The 19,592-nt window shown below is 51.6% G+C and overlaps 1 protein-coding gene across 8 annotated transcripts in view; it reads left to right on the top strand.

Annotated features, from left to right (window-relative positions):
• JADE1 (jade family PHD finger 1) overlaps positions 1-19,592 on the top strand; it is a 57,466-nt gene that overhangs the window by 30,282 nt on the left and 7,592 nt on the right. For all 8 annotated transcript variants that reach the window (XM_030863858.2, XM_030863861.2, XM_030863860.2 and 5 more), the window contains exons 4-9: positions 322-479; positions 2,441-2,628; positions 5,186-5,397; positions 8,589-8,756; positions 10,002-10,118; positions 14,198-14,719. In XM_030863858.2, the coding sequence (XP_030719718.1) occupies positions 322-479; positions 2,441-2,628; positions 5,186-5,397; positions 8,589-8,756; positions 10,002-10,118; positions 14,198-14,719 (1,365 nt within the window). The remainder of the gene's footprint in view (positions 1-321; positions 480-2,440; positions 2,629-5,185; positions 5,398-8,588; positions 8,757-10,001; positions 10,119-14,197; positions 14,720-19,592) is intronic.

Raw genomic sequence — 19,592 nt, 5'->3', positions numbered from 1 at the left:
CAGCCTGCTTGGTGAATTGGGAGTTCTTAGAAGTTTTTCCGGGGACGGCAGCGAGGTTCCTGTGTTGCAGTAGCTGGTGCGGACGTCGCCATCTCTCGGAGCTGGCGAGGGGGGGAGGGCAGTGTGAGCTGCTGCCACCTCCGACCCTGAGCGAGGCCCAGGGCGTGGCAGGCCGAGGGGTTTCCTGTAATAGGTCAGACTGGTTCTCTGTTGAAACAGTGACCTTGTTACGTGGCAGCTCCATGGTTACCCTGCAGCTGCCAGCGCTCTGAGTAAGAATGCAAATATCCAATGTCAGTGACCCTTTCTTTCCCTTTCCAGGTGTTTAGGACAGACCTGATCACTGCCATGAAGTTGCATGACTCCTACCAGCTGAACCCGGATGAGTACTATGTGCTGGCAGATCCCTGGAGACAGGAGTGGGAGAAAGGGGTCCAGGTGCCGGTGAGCCCTGGGACCATCCCTCAGCCCGTGGCCAGGTAGACGTGCCCCAGGGGAGGGGCGCCGCCTCTCCCCTGACAGTTGCCTTTCTGCCCTGACAGCCGGGTGCCTGAGAGGAGGAGCAGTGGTGTTTGGGTCAGCAGTGAGGCTTCTGGGGAAAGAGAAATGCAGTAGAAACACACCTCAGGTCCGAAGGTAGTGCTTTTAAGGGCCATGGGCCTCCGAACTTAACATTGCAGCCAATTGGGAAGGTGCCTCTCTCTTAGAGAGGAAGGTAAATTCCAAGGCTCCCTGGGAAGTGGCTGGCTGCGGGGGAGGGACATTTGGATGTTTGCACAGCTGCTTCCCCTCTCCCTCTGGAGGGCCGCTGTGCTGGAGAGAGGTGCCTGTCATCGGTTGGGTCCTGCCGTGGTCCCTCCACCTCTGGGGGAGGACAGGTGTGAGCAGTCCTGCCAGGTTCGGGTCCCGTGGGCGGGGAGCTTAGCGGAGGAGTGTGTTGAGGCGTACTCCTCGGGTGGGCTTTCTCTGGATTTACTTCTAACCACTTTTCTCCTTAAGGGTCTTGAGGGTCGGCTCTTCGCTGACCGGCTTCAGCGTGAAGCTGGGCCGGTTTGGTTTTCTTGTTTCCTCTCCGGCCGGCTCCACTGGCCTTGAGGCTCCTCGCGGGGCGAGGGAGCTGAGTGCCCTCTGTGCTCAGCTGGCAGCCGGCTTCGCCGCCGCTGCGTGGTCAGTCACCTGCCTGCTTTGTGAAATGACCTCTTTCACCGTTGCCAAGTGTGGACTGAACTTACCCCTTGGCCCTCACCCACGTCCTGTCCCTCAGGCGCCGGCGGTGGTCGAGTCTGGTTATTGTGTCTGGGATCTCTGTGACAAATGTCCCCATAAAGATGCAGGCTGAAACGACGCTCCGATGCCTCCACAGGTCAGACTGCAGCCTGTGGAGTGGACGGAGGGTTTCACTGGGCTCTGTGGGAGAAACACGGTTTGGTTGCCTCAGGGTTGCCTCTGGGGCACAGCACCGACTAGCTGTGCAGCACTGACGATCCCAGTCCAGGGGTTACGAGCCTAGCACAAGACGAGTAAACGCTAACACGGCTCATGGAAGTGTCAGCTAAAACCCTGCCCTTAGCTGAGTGGGACGAATAGCTCCCTTAACCGTGCCTGTCTCCGTGTCCTGTAGGTAAAGCCACCCTGGTAATCACAGGGTGACGGAAACACCTCGACGGCCTCTTTGGACAGCTGGGTGTTAACGCGAGCTGCCTGCACGCTGCGACGTGCAGGTGGAGGGCCGGTGGCCGTGGGGTGCTCCCCAGGCGCCTCACTCCCCGTCGGCAGTGGTTCGCCCTCTTCCTGCGCTTTCTTTTGCGGGGGCCGGCAGTTCTCCAGGCGTTCCCGGGGCGGGGGCGAGGGTGCAAGTGCAGGAGCGGAGGGCACTTGTGCTCCTCCCTGGGTCCCCAGCTGTGCCGGGAGCGTCCCGCCCGTGGCTGGGACTCTGGCTCTCAGACTGCTTAGCGATGGACAAGGCCTGAGTTCTAGAACCAGAGGTGACGGGTTTCTCCCTTTGGCTTCCCGGCCTTCTGCTGTGTGTGCCCTGCCATGCGGCTGCTCTGGCTGCCTCCGTGTCCCTGAGAACCCAGGGCTTGGTGGCCTCCAGCAGGGGCGGGCAGGCCTGGTTAGTGGAAAGTGATGTAATCTTTAACCCTTGACACTGCTGTCACAGCTGGTGGCTGGGCACGGCAGCGTCCTGGGAGGCCACGTGGGAGAGGCTGATTTTGAAGACTTCTGCAGCCCTTTTCACTTGCATCTCTTTCTATTTTAGGGGTTTTAACGACTCCTGCTTTGCTTTATCAGCGGTGGCGTTAGGGTTTTAACTCTCTGAACCCGGCAGTGACCTAAGGTTTGGGGATTGGAGGTGGAAGCTCGCTTGGGGGCCTCCTGGCAGACTTCCTTTCTTGTGGCAGGAAGGGTGACCTGGCTGCCTTGTTTTCTTGTTAACCAGGGTCGTGTCTGAAGAGAAGTCCCTCATGTTCATCAGGCCCAAGAAATACATCGTCTCGTCGGGCTCCGAGCCTCCAGAGCTGGGCTACGTTGACATCCGGACGCTGGCCGACAGCGTGTGTCGTTACGATCTCAACGACATGGACGCTGCGTGGCTGGAACTGACCAACGAGGAGTTCAAGGAGATGGGTGAGAGGCGGGGGCTCTGGTGCTTGGCCGCGGACGATGAGCGGCGAGTGCGTGAGGCCCGCGGTTCAGGGGCGAGGCTCCTCACTGCTGGCGACGCCAGCTCCGTCTCGGCCTCAGCCCGGTCTCGGGATCACGGGCTCTTTGTTGGAGATGCGCGTGTGCTGCTGCGGCAGGTGTGCTGAGAGGGACTCAGTCTGTGTGCGTCTCGTGGACAGAGAGGTGGGATCGAGGAGGGGTGTCTTCCACGGGCAGGAAAGCGGGGGCTCCCAGTTCCTGCCCTGCACCCCGCAACCCTGCCGGTTACCTCAAGAGAACTGAGGCCCAGAGAAATGTAGCGCTTCCCCGAGATTGCACGAGGGTCTGGTCCACAGTTTCCTGCTCTGGTGTTCTGTTTCTTCCCCCTCCGGCGGTGCTCTTCGGATGCCGCCTTCTTCAGCCGTGGCCTGCAGTTTCTCATAGGAGACGCCACTCCAGCCAAGCTCACCGTTTTCCAAACACATCCCTCGTGTTCTCACCTCAGTGATTCCCCTTGGGTCCTTTTCCAAACCTGAGTGCTTTCTCCTCTCACCCGTCGATCTGTCCTGGCTTTCCTTTGGTGAAGCCCTACCTTAGCTGGGTGCCCTGCCCATTGCGATCTTTTCTACAAGTCAACCATTCTCGTGTATGTACGGCTCAGAGGACCTCGTTTGCTTGCATCTCCTTGTGTCACGACCAGGAGGACACTTGGATCTCGGCTCACACACCACTTCAGGTTGCTAAGGGTTGCCTGAAGTGTGGTGATGGCAAGTCAGGGAGACCCAGTCTGGGCTTCCTGTGAGAGACATGAGGATTCATTACCTACATTGTGCTGTATGTAGGTCAAGGTCGGGAAGTGGTGGCACAGGCTGTCTGTGTGCAGTCTAGCACATGGTGAATATCTACGGAGTGTTTCATGGTGGATTTCAAAGCCCTGAAGGGCTAAGACTTTGTTTTGTGTGGAAGCCTGAGCCTAGCACAGGGCCTGGCGTGTGACAGGTGCTGCCCTGCGTGCTGCTCCCCAGCCTTTGAATGGGAATGATGGTGTGGACTGAGCTGGGAAAGCTGTTACTCCGATATTTTGATAAAGTAGATCTCCTTCCTTCTGGTCCTTGGTTTTAGGTGTTAGTGGCCAGGATGTTAGCAGGCTAGGAGGTGGGAGTCTGTTCGGGAGTTTTCAGTGCTCTCTTGGAACTGAGTACTATGTTTTAGCTTCATAGACTATAAAATTCTACTTTGTAAAGACAGCTGTAACGCACTGGACTGACTGGGTGTCCTGTGTTAAGGCAGAGGGACAGACGGCCAGGGACCGGGGGCTTCGGTGGGTGGTCTAGGTGGTGAGTGCTGGGCTTACTCGTCAGACTGCAAGGCGGTGCTGAACACTTGGGCAGGATAAGCGATGCAGTTGTATAACATGTATCGAACGCATGCGTAAAGGCGTTCGTCTTAGCTTTTATTGGTCTTTTTTGGTAAAAATGAATTATAGGGCATAGGGCTGTATTTTCAAAGCCAGTGGTGTTTTCGGAACTGGTAGGAGGAATTGAGATGAAACCTCCTGGCCGCGCAGAAACGACCTCGTCATGAAGTAAGGTTTGAGATTGTAGGTGGCTTTTTTGACTGTGTGTTTATAGGGCTTATCACAGTGTCAGCGCTGTGTGCTCCAAGTTTTCTAAAACTTGGAAGTCTTAATTAAATCTATGATAATGCATATAAGTTGTTGTTGGCCCTAATGACACTTCTGTTGTTTCTTGCCAGTTACATGTGTTTGAATATTTTTTACAAGCTGTTTTTTTCTTTCCTGCATGAGTATTTTCATTGTGGGAAGTTTGGGATACGTCCGCAGATGGAAGAAAATAAAAGTCTCATCCCCACCACTAGCCGTAACCACACCATGATAACCGCCTGAAGTTTGTTTTTGGCCGTTCTTGCATAAGAATGCATTTTCTTTGATTCACCAGGAGCTGTTTGTCTCCTTTGCTTGAGACGTCCCTTGTGTTTCCGTCTTTCATGTGTCTGACTAACTATGCATCTCAGCTTAGTAAATCCAGAGGGTGAGGAGGGATAAACCAGGTAAAAAACATTTGAGCGTTCACAGTGAAATCTGTTCTCGGCACCATTTTAAGTAGCAAGAATGGAATGTGTTTTTGGAAAAAAATGCCCAAACCATAATAGGTGGTCATGGTTTTGAAGTCACTTACACGCTAGTTGGTATATATAATATTGTAATGAAACGACAGTCTAACGATATATGCATTTAATAGCCTGGAACCATTTTGGGAATGATCTTTTTACAGCAAGCACTCCATCTTCAGTGCCTGACCGTAAGGAACAAACTGTTGGGTGCAAGTCTCTTTCTGCCTCTGAATTTCAAGACCCTTCCTTGGAAGGGTCTGAGGGACATCCAATAGAAAATATTTGGGGGGCACTCAGGATAGATTTGTTTATAATATTATTTATTCATTGTGCATTTTTATTAGTATGAATAGTAGTATATTTATTAATACGGGTTTATTAAAATGGTTTTGTGGCATTTTCCCTCCAGGAATGCCTGAGTTAGATGAATACACCATGGAAAGGGTCCTGGAGGAATTTGAACAGCGATGCTACGATAATATGAATCATGCTATAGAGACTGAAGAAGGCCTGGGGATTGAATATGACGAAGACGTGGTCTGTGACGTCTGCCAGTCGCCCGACGGTGAGGACGGCAATGAGATGGTGTTCTGTGACAAGTGCAACATCTGTGTGCACCAGGTATGTGGGCAGCGGGGCCCGGAAGGAGGCCCCCTGGGGTGGTTCCTCCAGACAGGGTCCATGAGTCAAAGACGTGGGCCCATCTTTTTTGTTGCTGACGGGTGCTTAGCGTTTGAAGTATTTCTTGTTACTTTTACAACCAGGAGAATAGGATCCTCTGTGGACCTCATTCTTTCTTCGCATTAGTGCCTTTATTCCCATCCACAGAAGTCAGGTTTACTGACACTGTATGAGCCCCTCTGCCCTGCTCCAACACCTGGCTTTATAGCTATTGAGAACACTGGAGGGCAGGGGGCGGGGGGACTCTTGAAAAGGCGGTTGGTTTGCTGTGTTAGTTGCCCTTGCACGAGCTGGATGGCTTAAAAGAACAGAAGTTTGTTGTCTTGCTATCTGGAAACTGGACGTCTGATATCAGGGTGTCAGCAGGGCCACGCTCCCTCTGAAACCAGGACGGAGAACCTTCCTCGCCTCTCCTGGCGGTTTGCTGGCGGTCGTGGGCGTCCCTTGGCTTGCAGCCGCACGACGCTGGTCTCTGGCTTTGCCGTCACTTTGTGTCCTCCCCACGCATCTGTGTCTTCACACGTCGCCGTCTTCTTGTAAGGCCGCCAGTCACGCTGGATGAAGGGCCCACCCTACTCCAGTGTGACCTCATCTTAACTGACTACATCTCCTGTGGCCCTGTTTCCAAACGAAATAGGTCACATTCTGAGGTACCTGCGGTGTTAGGACTTGCTTTAACATATACTTTTCGGACACTAGTCAACACATAACATTTGCTAACATGTTAGTAGATAAACGGAGCCCTTGAACAAGCGGAAAGGGTCCCCTTTTCTTGAAAGTTATTTCCTGTCCTCTGCGATGTCGAGAGGATTTGGCGGTTGCTTCAGTAAGGTTGGGCACTGGGTGATTTTAAAAGCTTGGGAGAATCTTAGTCTGGACGCTTACCTCTTTCGTTTATTTTTTTCATGCAGTAATGAAGTCATTTGTATTTCTGTGGGGACATGTGTTCACATACACTCTTTAGGTAATAGGCTCTCCAGAGGTACTTTCTTTGAATTCACCTGTTGATGCTGAGATTTAAAACCAACTTAAAGGGACAGTGGCTTGGGTGACCTCTTGGCAAGAAGAATCCAGTTTGCTTTGTGAAGTTCCTGACTGTTGTTTTCTTTAGAATGTGTCTGCTTCCTGGGTTTCCCTTCTGCCTGAGGACTTTACCAGCGGTGGCCTTGTCCCGTCTCATCCTGATGGGGAGACCACAAGTCTCTTGCTTATGAAGTCATGTTATAGCCCATCTGCAGCTCTGGGTTTTCAAGTTATCTAGGCGCTTTCCTCGGGATAATGGAGAATTCTTAGAGAGATTTTGTTGTTTCAAGACCATGAGCGTTGTGGCTGCCATTGTTGCTTTTACGTTGTTGGTGCCATTTACTTGGATGATGTTTCAGTTCTTTTCCTGCTATTTTACTTCCCCCCTCACCCCCCACGAGACAAATCTTATTTGAAAAAAAGGGTTCTGCTTGAAAACTGCTCAAACCCTCTGCTTATAAATGAGTTAACTGAAGTCAGGGTGGGCTGTTCAGCGTCCCACTGCGGGTTAGTGGCAGAGCTGGAGCTGGAACTCGGGGAGCTCTGGACGACACCCACCCCCACACCCCCGCCCCGAGCCTGGTCTGCTGTTCTTTCAGCCACACCACGTTGCCTATTAGCATTTCCTGTGGTTCCTTTTGCTTTTGAGATGTTCTTCATGACTTGTCTTTCAGGCGTCCTTTATTTAATCTTCTGTTTTACTTAGACTTGCTTTTCCAGTAAAAAAAAAAAAAAAAAAATTACCTCTTCAAATGAGACTTTGTCTCGAGTGCCTGATACAGACCTTTCTGATATTTGAAACCTTAATCGTGTCAGTTAGCTCTATTAAAAAAAAATTTTTTTTTTTTCCCTTCAGTAAGTCTGTGTTGACAGTGGCTCATTCATGGCACCGACACAGTGCTCCTAAGCTCCAATCTTAGTGTCACTTAACTTCCCTGAACTATCATCCTGTGGTTTCCTTTTTGCGTCCTGGATATTCAGATTGCATAGTGGCTGTGTTTTTCCTGTCTGGAGAATTGGAACTATGTTACTGTCTCTCCACTTCCTGACTTGTAGTTCATTTAAGGATAAAGTCCTGAACAGTTTGGTGTTTTTAAAAGGCTCTGAATGTGCTCCTGGTACCATCATGGTGTTGTCTCTTCACTGCTTTAACGTTTGCCTTTTCTTTCTTTGAACCGTCCCAGTGACTTTAAGTTGCCTTGATTCCTGCAGTTTTTGCTGTCTTGTGTAATTTACCATCTTATGCAAAGCAGGCTTTGTTTTAACTATCCGCCAAAGAGACCAAATTCTCTTTGTCTAGAATGTCTCATTTTTCTGCGCCTGTTGTGCTCACTTGTGTGTGGGAGGCGGGCGGGGTGTCGGCGCCTGGTCAGTAGAGCTTGCTCAGCCCAGGGAGCGAGGCTGGTCCTCAGTTCCCTCTCCTTTTCTTTTTTTTTTTTTTTTTTTTTTTTGCGGTACGCAGGCCTCTCACTGTTGTGGCCTCTCCCCTTGCGGAGCACAGGCTCCGGACGCGCAGGCTCAGCGGCCATGGCTCACGGGCGCAGCCGCTCCGCGGCATGTGGGATCTTCCCGGACCAGGGCACGAACCCGTGTCCCCTGCATCGGCAGGCGGACTCTCAACCACTGCGCCACCAGGGAAGCCCTCCCTCTCCTTTTCACTGGTGTCTCGTGTAGTAGCTCTGGGAGGCTCTCAACTGCTTTGTGTTTTTTCCCTCACTTTATAGCCCACCTCCATCAGTAAATCAGAGAGGGATGCCTTCCGCCATCTAGCCCTGGAGAGAGTTTTGAGGATTTACTGCCCAAGTATTTAGAAACTTGATATAGATGGGTATCTGTAGCAACACAGCAGCTCTTTTACAAACCTTTCTGTCCTCAAGTAGTTTTCAGGACCACCCTCTGGTCGGTAAGTACGTTGTACCTTGTACCCACCTCCCGACTGCTGCTGTGAGGCTGCCCGGCACTCTTCCTGAAAGGAGTGCCTCTATGTTGGGGGTGCTTCTGTTAAAACCTTTCTAGGCGTTTTAAAATTCGTAGACACACAGGGTAAAAATAACTCTTTGTTTTTTCTCTTTCTCTCTTTTCCTTGGGGATGTGCTGTGGCTTTACAGGCCTGTTACGGAATTCTCAAAGTCCCAGAGGGCAGTTGGCTGTGCCGGACGTGTGCCCTGGGGGTTCAGCCCAAGTGTTTGTTGTGTCCCAAGAAAGGTGGAGCGATGAAGCCTACCCGCAGTGGGACCAAGTGGGTCCACGTCAGCTGTGCGCTGTGGATCCCCGAGGTGGGTGCCCGTGTTGGTGGTTCACCTTGGGAGCCCGTGGCTGTTCGTCCTCACAGGGAGCCCTTCATCACTGGGCCACTTTGTAGCCGAGGAGTAAAAAGACACCTTTGAATTGCTACCCATTTTTCCACCTTAAATTGAATCTCGAGCATGCTGTCGTGTGGTCAGTGGTGTGTAAATTGGTGGAAATGTTAACTGGAGGCAGCCGTGAGTTGGATTCTGGGTGGAGGTGTTCAGACTTGCCTTCTGATGCCACTGCAGCTGACCCTCCGCTGCTGTCACGCTCCCAGAAGCGGACCCGCGGCGTTCCTTCGTCCGCGCTGCGGCCTGGGTGTGGCTCTGTCCTTTCCCTGGGATGGGCCGTAAACTCCTGGGCCTGGTGAGCCATGCATACAGCACCGTCACGGTTAAAGAACCACTGCCCTAGGTCACATTTTTGTGATTTTTTATTAAAATTCTTACTTGGCCTCAACCTTTTTAATTTCAGGTCTGGTCTAATTTATTTCAAGTCCCAGACCTTGACTGATTTAATTTGCTTGGCTCGCTCTGAGACTATCATTTGTGATTCAGATTTCAGCATTTTTTTGGCATATGATTTTGGTGCATTTTCCTCCCGAGGAAAAGGATCTGGGAGTGATTTGGATTGAGGCTTCACGACTCGGGTCTTGGTAGCATGGGAGTCTCACGGTTTGGTATTAACAGGGATGCAGTTCAGTGATCCAGGCTGAGAGGAGAGGGAGGGGACCTTTATCTTGGTAGTTTTCCACTTTGTATGTAGTGATAGTTTATGACTGAAGAGAATGGCCTTCTTTAGAGAGAGAGAGATTAAAAGTGGTCAATGTTTACTTATGCTCCATCGTTCACAACTGATTGCAATATGTTTGAGACGGATTTCCAGTCCTGACCGCTTCTTAGTGGACCAGAGGTGTAGTAGATGGGTTACCTTGTCTTTGCTGTCACTCAGGTGAGCAGTGAGCATTGGGGTGTCTGAGTGTTTTTACAAACAGGGCGTTTGTGTCAGATGACCCCCCCGAGGAGGGCGTAGAGTTGGCCCCTAGCTGGCCCCTGTGCTGTCCTGATGCTTTAAAGTGGGATTTTACCTGCGCTCGGAGGGTGAGTACCCCTCGGCACCCTCTGGTAGGAGGGCCGTGGGGGAGGAATGGATCTCTGAGTTGCTGCTGTCTGTGTCTGGCCCCTGTCTTGACGACCTCTGCCACCCTGTCTTGTTATTTCTTGGGCCTCCAGGTGAGCATTGGCAGCCCCGAGAAGATGGAGCCCATCACGAAGGTGTCTCACATCCCCAGCAGTCGGTGGGCGCTGGTGTGCAGCCTCTGCAATGAGAAGTTTGGGGCCTCCATACAGGTAACCAGCCTAGTCAGGATGGCATTATCAGCCTTCCTTGTGTTCCAGGGAGCGGGACGGGGGAGGGCTCTGTGAGCTGACCGTCACAGGGCTTGGAGATGGGGCTAGAATCCAGGAAGCGGGACGAGGTTCTCACAGCCCTTCTGAGGTTGCTGAGGGACGTCTCCAGCCCAGTATACACACCTTCTGTCGGTGGAGAGTGTCCAATGTGACCGGAACCCCAGCTGTAACCATCACAGGGCAACTCAGAAGTCCGCCTGGGCTGCAGGGCAGCTCCAGTTTGTATCTGGTCTCTCCCTCCCTGCCCAAAGCCTGGCATTGCAGCTCTTTCCACAGGCCGACAGTTCTGGGGGAGAACTGGAGTCTCGGCACTGGAGGCTTAGTCACCCTCCCGCCTGCCGAGCGGCAGCCCTGCCTCTGTGGCTGCCCCCGACGCCGCTGGTTTCAGAGGTGTGCGCGTGGGGTGTCTTGGTGCGGTGCGCACTGTTGGAAATCAGCTTGGCACGCCAACCCTTTTGCATTTGGCAGAACGGGGACTCCTTGGAGCACCGACCGGGTGGGTGGAGGGACACCCATGAGGTGCTGCACCAGGGGTTCTGCCCAGTCTGAATATCTGATTTTTTTTATGGTACAGTGTGGGGGAGGGTGGGGCTGGGGGAGGGGAGCTCGTACATAAGAAGCCGGCCTGCGTTTTCTGTGTCCACGTACAGGCAGGTGTAGACAGCCATGAGGCAGATAACAGGATCACGGAGAGACTATTGATGGCGTGCTGTTTCTTGGTGTTGTCTAAAGCGCTGCCTGAGAAGTTCCTCTCCGGGCCTCACGTTTTTGGCGTCTAGACAGGCGTGACCTCGGAGGCCTGAGGTGCTGTCCCACCGCGGTCTCCAGATGCTGTCTGCGGCTGCCGTTGGCCCTTTGCCTCTGTGGGGGCCGCCAGCTCAGGGACGCCGGCCCCTCCTTGGTCCCCACGTCACAGTCCGTGGGCAGAGGTGCCGGTTTGGGGTGGCTGCCCTCTTGATGCAGGACACGCAACGGCTTGGCGCACACACACACACATACACACACACACACACACAGACAGACACACACAGACACACACACACAGACACACACACTCTCTCTCTCTCTCTCACTCTCACTCACTCACTCCACAAGCTCGGTCAAACTGCCGGTCGGGGCTTTTAAAGAAATGACCTCATTTGGCAAACTCAGCTTGTATTTTGGCTGATAAATATTCCTCTGTGTAAGGTATCCACTGACTGGTGTTTCTTTTTACAAGTTTTCATTTTACACGCCAAGCTGTTGTGCTTTTTCTTCCTTATCACTTCCACTGGTGTTCAAGAATCCAGAACGTAACAGAATATTCAGAGGGTGAGGCATGAGACAGCTGGTGGGATTTGGCTGTGGACCTTGAAAATAGTGCAGATTTTTGTATGTGAATGGAATCTGCTTAAAATTAAAACATGACAAAAGCCTCTGGCCTGAGCGTTGTGTTAGGAGGGAGTGAAGGAGAAATGTTTTAAAAGCCACAAAATAAAAGAAGACACAGAGCTGTGTGTGTGTGTGTACAGACGGCCCATGCGAACACTTGCAGGGAACAGGCTGGGGCAAACCAAGGAAAATGGACATCGTTTTCTTCCAAGTTACCCGGTGTTCTTCTGAGGATAGAAATTACGCCCTTTACTGAGTAGGTCCTTCACTGATGTTTCCAGGAGGCGGTCGATTGGGATCTCTGTGTCTCTTTTGAAGAGAGACGATAAAATGACTTTTTTGTTGCCGTTGACCTCTTTTTCCCAGAACATGAATTTGAAGGAGGAGAGGCCAAGGAAGTTTTTGATGATTTTTCATATCTTCACAGAATAGACTGATTTTATTAAAGAATTCCTGTCTGAAATGTCTGCAGCTGGAAAGGCTCTGGCTTACGTTTCTGTAACATCTGTTTGCTGAGTCAACCTGAATAGGAAAACCCAGAGGAAGGCCATTTGGCGTCTTTACAAAGCCCCGTATAAATGTTCTGCCGTGGCGAGTTCCTCTTTTCAGGTCGGGGCGCTGAGTTGAAGTGTCGTTTAAGCCAAACACTGGTAGTGTCTCCGTCATCTGTTCCCACTTTACTTCCCACTTGGCTGCCTGCTAGGAGAGAGGAGCACTTTGTCTTGTACTGATAGTGACCAGGTGTGTGTGTGTGTGTGTGTGTGTGTGTGTGTGTGTGTGTGTACTGATAGTGACCAGGTGTGTGTGTGTGTACTGAGTGACCAGGTGTGTGTGTGTGTGTGTGTACTGATAGTGACCAGGTATGTGTGTACTGATGGTGACGAGGTGTGTGTGTGTGTGTGTACTGATAGTGACCAGGTGTGTGTGTACTGATAGTGACCAGGTGTGTGTGTGTGTGTGTACTGATAGTGACCAGGTGTGTGTGTGTGTGTACTGATAGTGACCAGGTATGTGTGTACTGATGGTGACGAGGTGTGTGTGTGTGTGTGTGTGTGTGTGTACTGATAGTGACCAGGTGTGTGTGTGTGTGTGTGTACTGAGTGACCAGGTGTGTGTGTGTACTGATAGTGACCAGGTGTGTGTGTGCGTACTGAGTGACCAGGTGTGTGTGTGTACTGATAGTGACCAGGTGTGTGTGTGTGTACTGATAGTGACCAGGTGTGTGTGTGTGTGTGTGTGTTCTGCCACTAAAGCTGATTTCACACATTCCTTGGAATTGAGGTTATTATTATAGATAAAATTACAGATTTATGTTAGTTCATGCGCTTTAAGTGTTTTCAGTGGGGGAATTGATTTTCTGTGAAGGGAGCTAGATTTTCTGTACTTCTGGGTGAAAGCGACTTTTTAATAATGGAAGAAATCACGACTGGCAGTGAGTCACCTCTTAAAGGCTGCAATGATTGGGGAAGAAGCCCCGCCCACGCCGCTGCGATCTGTGGTGGTGCTGTGCAGGGCTCTGCTGAATGAGTTTAATTAATTAAGCTTCTCAGCTGGCCTGGGGCCACTCAGCTCTGCTCCTGTCTGCAGCCCTGGCATGCCCGGATCCCTTGGCCTCACACAGTACAGTGTTGCTTTTTAAGGGACTGGCTTCAGTCACCACAGGGAGCCTCCTTCCAGGAATTCGCCCAGCAAGATCAGATGGGGAGAAGTCACTTTTCTCCTGCTAGGCCTCTGGCCTGCCGTCTGGATCGGAGGCACTACGGGGTTCCCCTGGTGGGGCGGTGAGAGGGAGGGGGGAGGTGTTTGGTAAGGCCGGGGCAGAGCTGGGTGATGCCTGGCCTCTACGTTGACCTCCCTTCCACCCACAAGCAGCAGGTCCCTCACGGTTGCGCTGCCAGGCGAAGCGCACGCAGATCTCAGAGCTTGTCCCCCACTGGCCTGGAAGCCTCTGCGCCTGGCGAAAGCTTCCTCGGGTGCGGAGACCAGTCCCGTCCTTCCTGTCCTGGATTGTCCTGGTCTCCTCTTCCTTTCCAGTCTTTGGGAGTTTTTAATTCACCCTCCTCAGTCTTGAGCAACCCTCACTGCTGGAGGAGGAGTGAGCCATTTATTTTCCCACTGGTGTTGGGACTCGTCCTGACTGTGGCTTAGGAAGGAGGATCCACGTGCCTTTCAAAACTCTGGTTGGTGGTCATTCTTCCTGAGGAGATTCTCGCCACTCAGGCTTTTTATATAAACATTAAAAAAGCCCAGACCTATGAGAAGAGACAAATGAATGCCTCAGGACATACTCTGCATGTTGGGCACACGTTCTTTGGAGTATAGTCGGAGCACCAGGGCCCCCTTTGTCTACACGTGCCATCTGTGTGATCGTGTCTGCTTTAAGAGGTGGTTATTGGATGCAGTTGCTTTTCTAGGAGAGTTATGGTTCGGTTTATGAAAAGAGAGTTCCCTTAAATCCCAAGCTGTAGCTTGTTTAAAACACGACTGGATCTGCCAGGGTGAATCCGCGTGAAGCTCCTCTGTCCCGGCACGAGCTCCAAGTGCAGCTCTTCCTGTGCGTGTGTAGGGAGGGGGTGCCTGGCACCCGGGGCTTCAGTCACTGTCACTCTCTAATCTCTCTCCTCTTGCTGTCTGCGTGTTCTTGCCAGTGCTCTGTGAAGAACTGCCGCACAGCCTTCCACGTGACCTGTGCTTTCGACCGGGGCCTGGAGATGAAGACCATCTTGGCCGAGAACGACGAAGTCAAGTTCAAGTCCTACTGCCCGAAGCACAGCTCACATCGCAAGCCCGACGAGAGCCTCGGTGAGGGGGCCGCTCGGGAGAACGGGGCCCCTGAGTGCCCCCCGCGGGATCCGCTGGAGCCCTTTGGCAGCCTTGAGCAGAATCAGGAGGAGGCCCACCGGGTGAGTGTCCGGAAGCAAAAGCTGCAGCAGCTGGAGGATGAGTTCTACACCTTCGTCAACCTGCTGGATGTTGCCAGGGCCCTGCGGCTGCCCGAGGAGGTCGTGGATTTCCTGTACCAGTACTGGAAGTTGAAGAGGAAGGTCAACTTCAACAAGCCCCTGATCACCCCAAAGAAGGACGAAGAGGACAATCTCGCGAAGCGGGAGCAGGATGTCTTGTTCAGGAGGCTGCAGCTGTTCACGCACCTGCGGCAGGACCTGGAGAGGGTAATGGTCGACACTGACACCTTGTGGTGACGTAGAGAAGAAGATTGCAAAGAGGCGACCGCTTGCCCAGAGCAAGGAGTGGTAGCCAGTGCATTTCCTCTCAGACCCTTGTACATACTTCAGCATGAGGTTGTGTTGGTTGAATCTATTTATGGGCTGGTAAACTCACTGTGCACACACACAAGACGGCCACAGAGCCCGGGGAGCCTCTCTGATTTAAACACTTCCTCGTTAGTTCTTACTGTTCTTCTGGAAGATCAAATGGGGTGTGTCTTCCCCTCCCCCGCCCCCCTTCATTCTAGAGCTAGAGGGAACTGAGCCCCCCAGGAGGATGCCCAAGGGGTGGGCTCAGAACTGTTTACAAACTGAGTTAGAAAACCAGAGTGGATTTAATTAACGGTGAGGGGGTGGGGTGGGCCGAGGTAGGGCAGTCTCTCGTTGAACCTGGGGAAACACTTTCTAGGTGCTGGTCACGGGCTCATTGAGGAGAGGGAAGCACTGCCTCTCTGACCCAGCTCCGCCTCTTGCCTGGCTGGCGGGGGCCTTCCCGGTACAGTCGCCGAGTAGAGCAGGCTGTGGGTGCTGATGTGTGGGCATGAGCTGCCATGCACATGCATATCTGTTCCCCAGGTACTCCGGCAGTGAGGTGCTAAGTCATCACTCAGGCTGTGTACATGTTGTGTGTGCATGTGTGTCTGTGTCCGTGTGTGTCTGTGTGCTGTGTCTAGACTGGGCGTGGGGACTCCTGGTGCACAGGGGCCTCCGATCTGACCCGGGGAGCCCCCCGTCCCGCGCGGCGCGCTTCGAACACCCTCACCACTGGATTGGCCCGCGTGGTGGCCCGTGGCTGCCCGGAGCCTCGGCTGGTGGCACCTTCCTGCAGCTGTTGGCTGGTTGGCGTCTCGCCCATTCTCCAGTACCTCTGGAGTCCCAGTCTGGACCTCCCTTCCGGCTACAGGCATAACTCTAGGAGCAGGCTGGCTTTCCCCCAGGGCCGCCGCCTCCCTGCAGGTAGTCTCTGACTGAAGCTTGCTAGTCGGCGATGTGTCTTAGAGCGCTTTCTCGCGTCAGCGCCCCCGACTGCCCCGACCGCCGACAGTGATTCAATTCATTAGTGCACAGATGGAACTGAGGCTTCGGGCCCAACGCAGCCCGTGCCGAAAGGCACCTAAGTGGCCTGAAACGGTTAACGCGTCTCCCCCAAGCGCCTGACTTATTAATGGGGGCTGTGGTTCACCTGCCTGGGAGAGAATCTGACTCAGAGGTGATTTGCAGCGGGAGTGTAGGCAAAGAATAGGGACAGGGGAGAAGTATGGAACCGAAAGACCGAGCTCTCACAGAGACCTGCACTGCCCTGGTAGAGAAGGCGTAGCAGTGAGAGTGTAAGTGTTCCTTAGAAGAGACCCTTTGAGTACCTGACAGTGCGGGCTGCTTGTGACGCCCCTTCCAGGCACCAGGTTAAGATTCCGGATTCAGGCGGGTTCAGGCAGAGGCCAGGCGGGAAGAGGGTGTGTGAGGCTCTTGTGCTCCTGTGCCCCCCCCCACCCCCACCCCGGTGGTGAGTGTAAAGAAGACCTCGCCTCTCAACCACATGTATGTGTGGCCTTTTTGTTAGAGATGAGAAAGGGATTCAGAAGGGAGAAGCTCGAATCCTGGTGAGAAGCCTTATCCCAGCCTGACAACTGCTGTACTTGGGGCGCATGAGCTTTGGAGTCAGATAGTCCTCAGGAGGGAGGACGGAAAGTCTCATGTTCGGACTGTGTTTGTCTCGCAATCACCACAAAATAAAAGTGTAGAAAATGCTTGTGGTGTACTAACTCTTTTCTGTACTTAAGTTACTCAGATTAACACGCACTTACGATTAAATTCTAAACATTTTTTTTTTTTTGGAGTCATCACTGTTGCGTTTTAAGTAGAATGATGCCAATGATGTATGAGAAACAGGGAATAAATCAGGATTTTTGTGTGTGTGGTATTACTTATATTTACTTTATTAAAGAGTCTAAGAGATTTGAGGGCATTTAGCGTCAGTCTGAAACGGGCTTATTAAAATGAAAAATGTGTTTTCCAGAATGTTCCACGAGGCCTGCGATGGTGGAGGCTTTAAAAAGTGGAAATCTTGGCCGCCGTGCCCCAGAGTGCACAGTTATTTGTGATTATAAACAAGAAGTGTATTAGGCCAAAGACTCATCAGGGTAGGGGTGACAGTAAGAATAAATCCTAAGTCTGTTTTTCAAGTAACTTAAAGTCCAGCCCAGTTCACACAACAGCATTTCGTAGCAGGTTAATATGTGGGACTGTGATCAAGGCGTGTGGTCACTTCAGAACTGACAAGTGAGTACCCTTCATTAGAGAGGCAGCCAACTCTCTGAGTGATAACGGTAGTGGCTCTTTCCTGCAGATATACACTGTGGGGCATTTTGCACACCCGGGTTCCAGTTCTGGATCAGAAAGTTAGATGACAGGAATGGACTCAGGTGGGTTTGGGAACCTGAAGACACGATTGCCGATATATGGCGGGTGCCATGCCAAGTTCCCAGGGCTGCCACTTCACTCTGGTGGGATTCCTTTCCCCCAAACATTGTCTTCTATAGGATGCAATAAACATGAGTTCAGCAAATGAGTACTTGCTCAGATTAAAAAAAAAAACATGCTACCTCTGCACTCCTGCCTGGGGCATCGAAAGGGGTCAGGTCCCGGGGGACCATTTTACTCAACATTTGGTGGAATGGTCACCTCTTGACAGTCTGACAGAGGCTACAGTTGTCCCCGAACAAGAGGCATGTTAAGCTTTAGTGTTGCAAGCAGTGTTTGGGATTCAGGAAAACTTGAGGTCGTTATCGAGTTCCTGAGGGCAGTGGTTCTCAGCACGTGGTCCTCAACCAGCAGCAACGTGACCTGCAGGTTTTTGGATCCCACCTCTGACTCCAGAAACGGTGGGGTTGGAGGCCAGCATTCTGTGTTTTAGGGCCCCTACGTGTTTGTTTGGGAACCACTGCTTTTGGGGAAAGCCTGACTCTTGGGTTTAACGTGGTATGAGGGTGGCAGCCGAGGGCTGGTGGTTTTGCCTACCACCTCGCTGGCAATTGGGAGAAGATGAAGCGGGGGGTCGGGGGTGGGCGGGAGGTTAGGTCTAGCAGTCTAGCAGTGTACAGGAAGGGCCAAGCAGGGTGTGTGTTGAGGACAGAGCCTCAGTTCAGCTCTACATACAGGGGCTGCTTACGGAAGTTGCCCTTCAGGGTGTTCTGTGCATGAGAGAGGTAAGGTTTAGGGCACTCACTATACTAATGTGGTCAGCCGGCCTGGTTTATTCAGGGGCTGATTTGCTCCAAATGAAAACCCCGACCTTTGCTTCTTGGGGTCACAGCTAGATGTCTCGTATCAGAAATCATGGGGAATGGAAATGGAGAATTTCCCACTTAACAGCCAGGGTGGAAATCTTTCCTGGGGGAAGTGAAGACACCAAAATTAAATTTGAGTAATAATACGAAGTTCAGGTTCTCTGGCTCTGCTCTTTCCATTGACAATTTTAAGTAAAAAACGATGTATCTCTTTTGTACCTCTGACTTGAATAGGAGAGTAACCTTGTCCACTCCTAGGATGTCAGAGAGTTTGTTTCCATTTCCTATTTCTAAAGTTGGATTCCCTGTCTTAATGTAAAAACCGTTCTGTATGTTTTCCAGTTGTTTTGAGCCTGTGATAAGGATCTAGGTTCGGCCTCTTCCTCTTTTTGACCTTCTACTCTTAATCTCCCCTGGGTGGAGCAATATTTATCAAAGAGGGTCGCCTATTAGCTACCTCCATCCCCAAACTGGTCAGAATTCTCATAAAGGACACCTACTTCCTGGCCTGAGGGTGTGTGGCTGTCAGAGAAAGAATGTGCTTTAACCAGGGTGAATGACACTGAAATAAGATTTACTTTGAGACAGGAAGAGTGATTTTATTCTCAGTTCTTTAAGATAATTTTTATTTTTATCAAGAAGTGTTAGGAAGATCCTAAACAAATAGTGAATAGGTTAGGATCAAGAGAAGCCTGACTTGGTGGTCCTGCTTTAGGCCAGGAAATTATACCACTTACAACGTGAGCAATGCAAATGTGAAAGCCAGCTGACCTGTCCCTCTTAATGCCTTGTGTCCTCTTGGAAAGGAGGCTGCCTTGAACACAGCTGGGGAAGAACAGCTGGAATTGTTAGGGTTCTTTAGGGGTGGCGTATCTGTACAGAAGCCAAAATGCAGGGCTGTGTGTGTCGCTTGTTGCCACTCTCGCTGCCAAAAGGTTAGTGACCTTGGGGGAAGGTGGCAGGAGAAGGGATAGCCCAAGCGTTAGGAGAGTGCAGTCATGCCTTTGGTGTAGGAGCTGATGGGGATACGCAGTCCCTGTTTTCAGTCTTGCCACTGAGCTTACTGGGGTGGTCTTGTCCACATCTTCCTGAAGAAAGGTTTATTAATTGTGTTATCTGCTGTGTTGCATTTGACGTTTGTGTTTTCAGGCCCATGCCATCTAATCAGGTCTTACCAGTAGGTTTTAGGACTGAGAGATGTAAGGGGGTTTATTGATTAAGTCATTAAAATTTGATTCTGTATTGGCTGATCACAGGTGGCTTTGAAAATGGGGAACAAATTTAAGTGTTGATTGGTTACTACTGGTGAATGAGCATCTGCATGCAGTTCCCCAGTGGTCGCACATCAGATGCAAAGCGGAGCTCCTAGTGCTGGGGTCTTCTCGGTTACTGACCGATGAATCGAGAAGAGGGCAGTTTCAGTTTTTCAGGTGGTGATACAGAAAGCTGGCCTTGAGAGGCTGAGCTAGCAAGTCAATGGCAAAGCAAGAAGGATGTTCCCTAGGTGTTCACACGCTGTAGGAACACAGCGG

Source organism: Globicephala melas, chromosome 5, assembly GCF_963455315.2.
Source record: "Globicephala melas chromosome 5, mGloMel1.2, whole genome shotgun sequence".
NCBI lineage: Eukaryota > Metazoa > Chordata > Mammalia > Artiodactyla > Delphinidae > Globicephala > Globicephala melas.
This window is presented reverse-complemented; position numbering and strand designations above follow the sequence as displayed.